Source organism: Solanum stenotomum, chromosome 12 (assembly GCF_019186545.1).
Source record: "Solanum stenotomum isolate F172 chromosome 12, ASM1918654v1, whole genome shotgun sequence".
NCBI classification, from domain to species: Eukaryota; Viridiplantae; Streptophyta; class Magnoliopsida; order Solanales; family Solanaceae; genus Solanum; species Solanum stenotomum.
This window is the reverse complement of record NC_064293.1, coordinates 17,519,546-17,531,534: the sequence shown is the minus strand read 5'-3', so window position 1 is coordinate 17,531,534 and position 11,989 is coordinate 17,519,546. Positions and strand designations below refer to the sequence as shown.

The 11,989-nt window shown below is 31.5% G+C and overlaps 1 protein-coding gene across 1 annotated transcript; it reads left to right on the top strand.

Moving 5' to 3' along the window:
• The first annotated feature begins 967 nt into the window (after window positions 1–967).
• LOC125847540 (pentatricopeptide repeat-containing protein At4g36680, mitochondrial-like) lies at window positions 968–2,569 on the top strand. The gene has a single exon (XM_049527151.1). The coding sequence runs from the start codon at window positions 1,101–1,103 to the stop codon at window positions 2,346–2,348; it is 1,248 nt and encodes a 415-aa protein (XP_049383108.1). The 5' UTR covers window positions 968–1,100; the 3' UTR covers window positions 2,349–2,569.
• The last annotated feature ends 9,420 nt before the right edge of the window (window positions 2,570–11,989 follow it).

Here is an 11,989-nt window from a genome sequence, read left to right as displayed (position 1 = left end):
CTTATTATAAATATAAATTGGAGAAAAGACATAAAGTCACCACTGAAGTTGTCTCGTATTTGCATAAAGACACTTTAACTTTGGAAGTGTCCTATCACCCCACAAAAGTTTTTAATATCTTTGTAAATGGGTCATTTTGACCCATTTCCTCGTCTAGATTGTTACCACGCACATGAGGCGCGTGATGTAGTGTTTACACTGCCATTAACCAATTTAAAAGTGCCACGTGTCGCTTTATTTTTTTATTATTAATTATTTAATTAATTTACATCTTCTTCCCCAAATTTAAACTCAAAAGAGCCGTTGGTAGCCCTAAATTTACAATTTCATTTTTTTTTTCAAAGCAAGATCAATGTTGGTACTCTCTCTTTGATGAGTTCATCATCTTCCCCAGGCGCAATAAGGTAAGAATTTGTTATATCTTTTAATTTCCAATAAAAAGCGTTAATTTGAAGTTTTTTATGGTTTAATCGAAAAAAGAAGATTTTTATCATATAATGTAGAGCCCTAACCTGTTAGACCTTCAATTATTTGTCCCTCCAAGAATCTTCACCAAGAAACATCAACAATGAGATTATCAACACCAAGAGAAAATGAGACGACTTTTCTGTATTTTGTGATTTTAGGGAAAGTTGAGAAATAACAAAAGAAAAGAGAAGACTTTTCTTGAAAAGAATAGGGTCGGGTCATGTTGAACCAATATTACAAGAGTGAGCATCACGCGCAACAACCCAGACGAGACGAGGGAATGGGTCAGTCAAAATGACTTATTTACAAAGATATTAAAAAGTTTTGTGGGGTGATAAGACACTTTTAAAGTTAAGGTGTCTTTATGAAAATATGGGACAATTTTAATAGTGACTTTATGTCTTTTTTCTATAATCTTAAACTATAGTCATTTTTATAAGTTTTTCGAAGAAATCATGACAAGTAAAATGGTTCGAACATAGTATTAAAGAAGAAAATTGGAAAAAGATATTCCTAATTTTTGAACTCACTCTAGAATGTGCTTCAAGATTCTCATTTCCTTGAAAACCCCAGTAACCTCCGCCTCCTAAAACCTTACTTTCACTGTACACCCAAAACCGGCTAAAACCCTAATGTCTTCTTCCATTTCCCTGCGCCTGGCGCGCCACCTCTCAACCTCGGCAGCCGCCGCCGCCGCCACCACTGCCACTGCCACTGCCGCTGCTTCTTCAACATCCGGCGCAACCATCTCTATCTCCAAAGCAAAATCCAAGCTCAAGTCTGAGCACGATCCAGACAAAGCCCTAAAGATTTACTCCTCTGTTTCTAACCATTACACTTCTCCTTTATCCTCCCGTTATGCACAAGAATACACAGTCAAACGCCTTGCTAAGTCCCATCGTTTCTCCGACATCGAAGCCTTCCTCGAGTCTCACAAGGATGACAAAAAAATTACCCAGGAACCCTTCCTTTCCTCTATAATTCGTTCGTATGGATTAGCTGGAATGTTTGATCAGGCGCTTAAAACTTATCTTCAAATGGACGATTTAGGTACCCCTAGATCAGCAGTTTCGTTCAACGTGCTTCTTTCAGCTTGTGTGAACTCCAAATTATATGATCGTGTTCCCCAGCTGTTTGATGAAATGCCAAAGAAGCATGGATTCTTACCTGATAAAGTTTCGTATGGTGTATTGATTAGGTCTTACTGTGAAATGGGGAAGCCTGAATTGGCAATGGAGAAACTTAAGGAGATGGAAGAGAAAGGTGTTGAAATTACAGCTGTTACTTTCACAACCATATTGCATTCCTTGTATAAGGGAGGAAGGAGTGATGAGGCTGAGAAGGTTTGGAATGAGATGGTGAAGAGAGGTTGCGGTCCGGATGTTGGTGCTTACAATGTAAAGATTATGAACATTCAGGGTGGTGATCCTGAGGGAGTGAAGGGTTTAATTGAGGAAATGAGCAATGTGGGCTTAAAACCCGACACGATCAGTTACAATTACTTGATGTCTTGTTACTGTAGGAATGGGATGATGGATGAAGCTGAGAAAGTTTATGAGGATTTGGAGACAAAGGGGTGCAATCCAAATGCTTCAACTTTTAGAACTTTGATATTCTATTTGTGTAAGAATGAACTGTTTGAGACAGGGTATAAAATATTCGGGGAGAGTGTGAGAGCAAACAAGATTCCGGATGTCAATACACTGAAGTACTTGGTGCATGGTTTGGCGAAGAGTTCAAAGGCGAAAGAAGCAAAAGAAATGATCAGGACAATGAAGAAGAAGTTCCCTGCTAATGTGGTGAAAGTTTGGACCAAGTTAGAGGATGAGCTTGGTTTGGCTAAAGTCGACATCAGTGATATCAAGTCTAATGCTGCTTAGTAATGATTTTTATTTGAGATATAGCTGTAAGCAGTAGCCAGCTTTATAACTGTTGAGGAACTTTACATGATTGAATTTTTTTGTTTGTCATAAAGATGTGAGTTAGCACTTGGCGCTAACATTTGTTGTGCCATTTATTTTTGAAAGCTAATATAGATCTTTTACTTGGAAGTTTTGTAGTGCTTTTGAAGATATGCAAATGTTCAATTCTATGGGCTAAATCTTTTGTTGCTTCAATGCTTTTTTTGCTTCTCTCTTGTCCATATTGCTAACAGTCTTGGTTGATTGTTTAATGCTAAGGTCATTTCTCTCTAATGCTGCTGGTCTAATGAGTTCAAAGGTTTTTGCAGATATTTTGTTTAACTCATTCATGTTAGACTTCTGGACAAGTACACTGAGTTAGCTTTCAGAGGAAAATTGATCTGGTAAACATATTTATTTGTTAGAAAGTAGAAACCAAAGATACTACAGTTTCCTTGATTGTTGAATGTATTTCCCTTTGTTGCCTGTAGTAGACACAATTCAAAGAGTAATCACAATTTTCACATAAAAAGCGTGTTTTGTATTTGCAACTGTAAAAAAGTGTATGCGACTGAAGTACACAATGTGTATGAGGCTTATTCAAAGAGGAGAGGCAAAGAAATATAGACGAACTGGACGATTGAGCAATTTCTTATAAGCTACTAGAGTTATCTGCTAGGCAGTTTCTAACAGTTACCAGAAGATATATGTTCTTATCATAAATGTTAAGTAGTTGTAGCTTGTAGGTCATCCTGCTATATAAATAATGCATTTTAGTAACTCTACAGAGTAGTTGTAATCATCTATTGTATGCAGACAGATTGTTCTAAGAGATATGAGATACTTTTGTCTCTGTTATTAAAATATCTATATTTATCCATTTCTGAAGTTTCTATTAGACACTTTTTAGTAATATGAAGTTGTTACAAGTCCACAAATTTCCTGACTCATTTCTCTTATGCCCGCACATGGTTTTCTTGCATCCTTGAAACAGGCTTGACACTTCGAAATTTTTGTGGTCCCCTCTCTGGTGTCATGATAAGTTTGCCAAGTCTTGATAAATGTAGCACTTCCTATTTCACTAGTACCATTTCTTTACTTCTCGTTGATCTTGATGTTTATGTGGTGGTCAGCTGGTCATTGTGTGATTAGATTCTGATGGATTTATTTCTCCACCTCACAAGAAAGACCCAAAACACGAAATTCCTCTGGTTCTGATTTCACCAGTTATGATGGTTTGAGGCACCTGATGCAGCAAAACCATCCTTTAATATGGTAACTCCTCTTTTTAAAATATCAATCTTAATTGAGACAGACACAATATTAGAACACAAAATTCAGATGTGCGGAACTGCGGATTGTTTTATATATATGGATTAGCTATTTCTTGTTCTGGAGACTGCTGTGTTGTGAGCCTCCCCCCACCCTTTTTTTTTTTTTTGAACCCGTAAAGGTTACTACTCTCTTCTTCTGAAGTCCATCTATGGTTCATGATGACTTTGCATTGAACATTCATAGAGTAAAGTTACTGCTTAGAAGTGGAATATTTCCAAATTAATCTATGTTGGGTTGGATTATCATTAATTTTCAGAGTATTTTGCATTAGCAATTGATATGCTTGTTTGTCCACACTTTTAGATGGCTTATGTAATTGATTGTCCATTTAGATGTGAAAGTGATTTCTTTTTAAGTTGGAGCTAAATTATTTGTTTTTATTCCGAGGAAACAGAGGATTAATGATTTCTGCAAAGACCATTTGCATGGATTACAGGTGCAAATGTTGTATCCTAACATGGGACGGCAGATGTTTCCCAATGAAGTGTTTTAGGATGTGTCTATGAGTAGTTGCAGAACTATTGGGTGGGGAGCAGGGGCGGACCTACGTGGGCGCCAGGGGTTCACTTGAACCTCTTCGGAAAAAATTACACGGTATATACAAGGTAGATTTTCTATATGTTTGTACACATACTGTTTCTGAACCACCTAAATCAAATGGGAGAGATAGCCCGGTGGTACTATACTGTGCAACCTTGCAGGACTCGTCGAGTGGTATTGTAAATGTGCTCGAGAAGTATTGGCAGTGATCTCTTTTTGGTGTTTGCACTTTGCACTCTAGTTCACACATTTATATATATTTTTTCGAACCCCTTGGATCCGCCAGTGGCAGGGAGAGGACAACCTCTGTTTTGTGTATACACAACAATGTGAGTACAGACTATTCTCATCTAATGAAGCCTCGATAGGCATAGTCAAGTGGACCAAATGGTTGATACAAGTATTTTTCTTGTGGGTACTCTGATGGGATTTGGTGATTTGAACTTTGGTCTTTGCCTATTTGATAGATTGGGTTAGGTATGATATTTTGATTGGAAACAAAATCATGCATCATTTTCTGGGTAATATTCAGAAATCCATTTCTTAGAATGAAATTTGCCATTTGCTCCCCCGGCATGCAAAGACCAATTTTGTAATTCTCTCTCACTGCTACATGAACTTGGATGTGAATTGAAAAGGCAAGTCGGAATCGCCTTCCACATCTATCATAAAGTTATTTTGATACTCCTACTGTCCACTTTACTTTGTCCTCTTGACACACCTTTTAAGAAACAACAAATCTATATATATATAAAGCTGAATATAGAGAACGTGATGTGACACCTCTCTATGACCAGCATTTCTATTTATTTTTTTCTCATTTTTTTAATCCATAATATTGCACTAATTAAATAGTTTAAGAAAAGGGCAAACTACATAAATCCCACTGGTTTAGGTCCTAATTACTAAGATTCCCGATAGTTTCAAATATTACTTCCTCTACCATATTTTCATACTTAGGATACATAAGATTAAATCTGGAGATACATGTATGAGATACATATTTTATTTGTTTGAATTAATAGGTTGTAACCAATTTCCTTAATTAGAGGAGTAATTAAGGATATATATGAATAATTAATTCTGAAAATTTAAATTAATCAAATCGCTTATCATAAGGCGGAAATCAAGGAGTGTATCTATAATTAATTAATTTCAATTTATTATTTCAAAATTATCCTTTGAAATAATAAATTCATTATATTATTAGTAATAAACAAAAGCATGTATATCTTGGTCATGTAATTTGATTAATTTCATTTAGTACTCTTAAAATAATAAATTCGTTAATTTGATGTATCTATTATCTATATATGATGTATCCAACAAACTAAATACTTAGATACATGAGTATTATACAAGTACATTCATATGTATCATAGAAGTATCTAGTATTAATTTCGTGTATTTGTTATATGTGTCAACTATTAATTTCATGTATCTATTTATATGATCTAGTTTTAATTTCACGTATCTAGTATTAATTTGATGTATCAAGTATCAATTTCATACATTATATTCAAAAACATGTATCTCGAATACATAGTAAGTATATACATGTGATTATGTGGATCTAAATATAAAATGCAACTGAAACACACAAATTTTAGGAACAAATCATGACCGCAAGATACATGTATCATTAAAAGTGAGATATGTGTATCCAACAGTATTAAAAATCGAGATACGTGCTATTAATTTGAATTAAAGGTGAGATACATGTATTCAACAATTTTAAAGAATCGTTCTTAAACTTAGATCTATTTTCGACCTATTTTATGAATGTTCATTCATTAAAATTTGAGAAACAACAAAAGCTAGCAAACAATGTAAAATCTAATTTGTAAAAGTTTATAAAATCAAACTTTAGAGCAATATGAACTCTACAACTCATATATATTTAATAGAAAATACATATACATTTAATAAATAAACAAAATACATAGAATAAGGAAAAGAACGGTAGATATATAGATGAAAGGAAGATACATAAGACATTTGGATACACAAACATCAAACATATGGAAGAATGACATGTGCATATGACATGTAGATACGCCTGGAATTCAAATATGAANTAATGTACCTTCTATTAAGGAGTTTAAATTTTAAGATAATTATTCAATATCATATCTAATTTAACTTTTTAAAATATATGATATAATTATTAAAAAATGGTATTAAGAGTAATATTTTTAAACTATAGATAATATATGTATATATGGTAGTTAAGTATGTCTAATTATGTAGTTTTTCCTTAAGAAAAACCTAACAAAAGAAGTTTACTAACGGTAATGTTAATGCCTAACAGTTATGTTATTAAAGCCTTTAACAAAAAAAAAAAAAACAGTAAGCCCACATAATAATAATTTCCAATAAAGCCCAAGTAATTGCTTCACCCACGTAGCTACACCTTTGGCTTTTCAATTTCTCCAGTTTTAATGTGCATTACCATGTCATGTCAAAGTTAGGATATAAAAAGACAAAAACTTTACCTCACCACAACAATTCTTACTGCTAATTAGTGTGGATTATATTAAGTTGGGCTTATTTGTATGTGTCATCTTCCTAGCATATCTAAATATATTCATTTCTATACTAATAAAATTTGTCTGTGAATAGATTACACTTTTGAATTCCATATATGAATCCTTTTTACTTGACATTTGCTAAATTTTTCAGATTATGGCATCTGCATCAAGAAGCGTGTGGTGTTGAATATAATTTTTAAAAGGTCATTATATTTACCCTTTAAATTGAAAAAAATATTTTTCTGCTTCTATTTATTTTATTGTGCTGTTTTTTTATTATTATTAGATCATTTGGAATTTAAAAACTGCTTATGATATTCAATTATTTAAAAGTATAGACACAATCTAACTTATATTTCTTTGTTTGATGCAGATGGATTTAGCTTTTTACTCCAACTACTATCTTCTATTAGTAAAGTAATGAAATTTGAACTTTTATAAAAGAGGAGTTGAAGTTCTAATTTTAATTAATGGAAGCATAAGTGGACTTATGGTGTAAAAACAAAAATATTGATTTTGAGAAAATCTTAAATTTGTGTTGTGTTACTAATTAAGAAATCAAAAAAACTTTTCTTTTTTATGTATGTAGTAGCTATTTACCCAATTGCTTTTCTTATTAATCTCACTAACCTTTTGAAATAATTAATGTGTATAATATTTATACCTCTTCATATTCTATAATATATTTGATGTGCTATTTTAATAATTTGTTTTATTTTCTTATGTTGAAACTATATAATATTATCTTTTGATTACTTATCTTTATTATTAAGAAGTTGCAAAAAAAGAAGTAAGAACATATATTTGACAATTTTTTAAAGAAAAGAAACGGGTAAAAGAAAAAAGTGAAAAAAAGGGTGAGGAAAAAATAAAGACAAAAAGTATTAAAAAAATGTACATGTAATTAGATTTATTAAAGATATACAAAGAAACATCATAATTTTTGGAAATATATACAGAGAGAATTAATTTTTTCTTGAATTGTTATTTTTTTTCTTTACTTTGTTTTAAACAAAAATAAAAGTATACGAAAATCAAGTACTTTAAAAGATTTAAAACTCCTAAGTGATGAAAATTTATATAGGAATGTATGAACCTAAATTAAATGTGAATAATTAAAACTTGAAATATTTGAATTTGAAAATTAAAAAGAATTTTGAAAATTAAATGTACTTTCTCCATAAGTTATTTAGGTTGAGAATTTTATTTTTTTCGATGATAATTATAATTATTTGAAATTATTAGAATCATGAATGTTTTATGGAAATATAGGACCTTCTTTTAATGAATTTTAATTAGTTGTCGATAATGAAATTTTGTATATGATTATTACGGGTTATCAAAATAAGGTTATTCACTATTTCTTTATGCATATGAATTTTGATTAATAAATTGTGAATACTTTATATATGTTATAAAGTATTTGTATTATAGTGAATGTCTATTATGTGAAGTCCTTCTAGGATATGGTTAGGAGTCCTATTTGGGGATCAAGTTAGATTTCCCCTATAAATAGAGGAGTCCTCTTCAATGTAATATCATCCCTCAAGAGAAATAATAAGTCTTCTCTTCTCTCTACTTTCTTCTTCTTATTCTATAATTTCATAACAAGATATTCCATTTAGTTTTTTTGACTTATTTTAAATAATAATAAATTTCTTTCATAAATGACATTGTGTTTGAATTGATGTTAATTAGGAGAGAGCATAATGCTTTATTAAAAGCTTTGGTATGCTAATTTCAATTTTTAACCTTTTTTAAATATTACACCATTATTATATCATTTAAAAAAAATTTGATTTCTCTTGGTGTCAATTTAATGTTAAGATTTTTTTTCCTTAATTATTTTATTTAGCAAGGAACAAGTCTCGACTCTAAGTAATATAATATACCGCGCGAAGCGCGGTTCAGTTTACTAGTAGAATGATAATTTTACTATATCATTCTTTGAATATAATAACTTTAGGGGTCGTTTGGTACAAAAATTAATAACGCAGAGATTAGTAATGCTGGGATTATACAGTAATGCAGAGTTTATTTTTATCAAGTGTTTGGTTCATTTTTTCTAACCTCATCTTGTGTTTGGATTAAAACTCTATAAAAAGCTTATTTCCAATTATATCCTTGAATTATTATGTAATTGGTAAGGTAGCTAATTATCGGACAATATTTTTTTATAACATGCTAACTAGCTATGAGAAGAACAATTTTGTTGTGATATTTGCTATTTTTTCACTTGAATTATTTGATGATAAATAATTGTCATCTTAATAAATTAATCACTCACAAAATTATTTTTCAATTTAAAAAAGATAAACCATCTACTTTTAAAATCGAAAAAAGGGTCAACAATAGTAAAATTGAATAAACCATCTACATTTACACATAAAAATTGTGAGTGATAGTTATAATGTGTATGTAATTTTTTAAATTGTTCAAAATACAAATAATTAATTAGAAAACCACGCAAATATATGTATATATATATATATGTAATCACAAACGTCATACACAAATAAACAACTCCCATTTCAAATTTGTATTAGATTTATTTAGTAACAAACAACTCTCTCTAAATAATTTGTAAGCTAATTTATTTAAATAAATTTACTAGTGCAAATATAAATCATAAAATCAAGAAAATAACCAAAATAAATTAAAATGATTTGAGGGATATTTTTGTCTTTACATAAACTTATCCCATGGTATTATATCCATGTATTACTAATACCTCCAAATGGAAGGTATTAGTAATACATCCTATAATACCATGTAGGAGGTATTACTAATCCATGAATTAGTTATACATAGGCACAAATTCCTACTAAACATGGTACTAAATAATACCTTACATAATACATGGACTATATCTTCTAATGCGGCCTACCAAACGACCCCTTAATGTTTTGGAAAATGCATTGAGAAATAAGTATAGTTAATAATAAGGATAAATTATCTTTTGTATTTCTAAACTGAACAGATAAAAATGAACATCTATTTTTAGTATAATGGACAAGTAAAAATGACGAAAGGAGTACAATATAAAATCCTCCCTCAAATAGAAAGTGTGGAGACGACAAGAGGTAGCAAAGTTGAAAGCTAATGGGAACTCCCAAATTTAGCCAACTCTAGTGCAGTGTGATCAATTGTCTGCTGTTTTGGTCCAGTTTTGCTGCATTTTTTTGGGGTCTATTTTTGCTGCTGTTTTTGGTCCATAAAGCAATCAGTGGTTTAAGTTCACAAATGGCCCTAAAAAAGGGGTAGTTTTGATTTTTTGGTGCTGCTTAGCAATTTTATTTAAAAATAATTTTCACTTAAGAAGATTAGCTAGGCAAAGCTTTTATTGCACATCGGGTGTAATAGTGAACCTGCTTAATTGATCACAAATTTTGTATAAAGTTAAAACTTATTCTTGATGGACAATAAAAAGAAATTCCAGTGAATTTTTTCAAGTTAGAATCATTTTTAAAAAGTATTTTATTAAAGCATCGATAAAGTTTAGGGGTATGCCAATATTTCTTTGGAGCATTTTTTTTTCGTTTCCTTTTTGTTGCTAATGCATAGTTAGTATAAATAAATATTAAAAATGGATACCTGGATGCGTGTGCCATTTATAGTTCATGGCAAAACGATAGTTATTGATTAAGATTTACTCGTTAAATTATTTGATTATGTTTCTTTAGTTATTGCTAAACATCTAATACTTCATTTGCATTTCTGATTTGATTCTTGATGATCCTGATCGATCCAAATAATTATATACTTGACTGCGATTTTTTCATTTAAATATTATTAATAAGTTTAACAAGATTTTGACTATTTTGTGCTGTTTCTAGGTGTAAAAAAATAATTAAAGAACCGATGTGTGACGTGGTAACGTTACATATAAAAGTTATAACTTGTTCTGATTATTATACTTGGGAATAAAGAGGTGGAAATGCGGATGTTGATGTTGATGTGTGGGCATACAAGGAACGAAAAGATTATGAATGAAGATATTTGGGATAAGGGAGGAGTGACCTCTGTGTGGACAAGATGAGAGAAGATAGATTGAGATGGTTTGGACATTTGAATTTGAAGAGTAGATATGCAGGTATGAGGAGAGGTAGAGGTAGACTGAAGAAGTATTGAGGACATAACCTTAGATAGGAGAATATGGATGACGCGTACTAGGGTAAAAGGTTAGTAGGTCGTGAAGGGTTGTTTTTCTTTTTGAGGGTTTACGCTTGTTGGTGTTCATCGTTGTACTAGTGGTATTATTGTAGTTTTTGCTTTTGTTATCTATCATCATCTTTGTTTACTGTGATTTGATTATTATAACAACTCGCTATTTGAAAGAACTAGAATTAGCAAGAAACTATCTTTTTGGAAAGATTTAAATTTGGAAATTTATGGCAAGTTATGCTGAGTATGAGTTTTGGATCAACTTCAAACGATCATAACTCTCAGTACAGGATGAGTTAGGTGTACCATGAGATATCAAATAAAAGGTTTTTGAATTATCTTTCCAATGCCACTGAGTTTGCTAATTTTCGTGCTCGTATGTGGGTGATATGCTCGTTTGAAGTCGGGCTGTTGTGTTAAGGAAAATTACCCGGATTTAAGAGGACTATTTTGGTCTTTCTATTACCCAATTAAGTTATTTCGTTTTTAGTAATTTATTTGGGGTCTAAACTGATTTGGTTTAGTTTACGCATTCCAAATTAATGCTAGAGCTTTGAGAGAAGAGAAAAGAGGAGAAAAAAGGAGAAAAGCCAAGGTTTTGTCGCGTTCTTGAGATTTCGCTTGCGGATTTCGCCAAGGGTTAATCCCTAAGAGGTATGTTAGTTCACATAGTGTAATTGGGTTCGTTCACCCACACACCAATCATGATTTAATTCAGCGTATTTACGTTCTTGAAAGTAGAGTAATTGAGTTCTTGATGGATATTGATGAAATTTCTATTGGGATCTTGATTGTTGAGGTTTTGAGGAGTTCTTGAGTTAATTGCATGAGATTTGAGGTTGTATTTTAGTAGATTCTTGTACACTTTGGTTGGGTATTCGAATCTAAGTGTTTGGGGGAAGAAACCAATCGAATCTAGATGAATTAGGATTGAAAAATGAACAATAAAATTCGTGGGTTTTTTGGGCAGGGGATGGCGCACCGCGCCAGCATGAAGAGTTTGTAGTTTGGGCTTTGGGGCACCGCGCCACTCAGTGCCCCCAACCCATA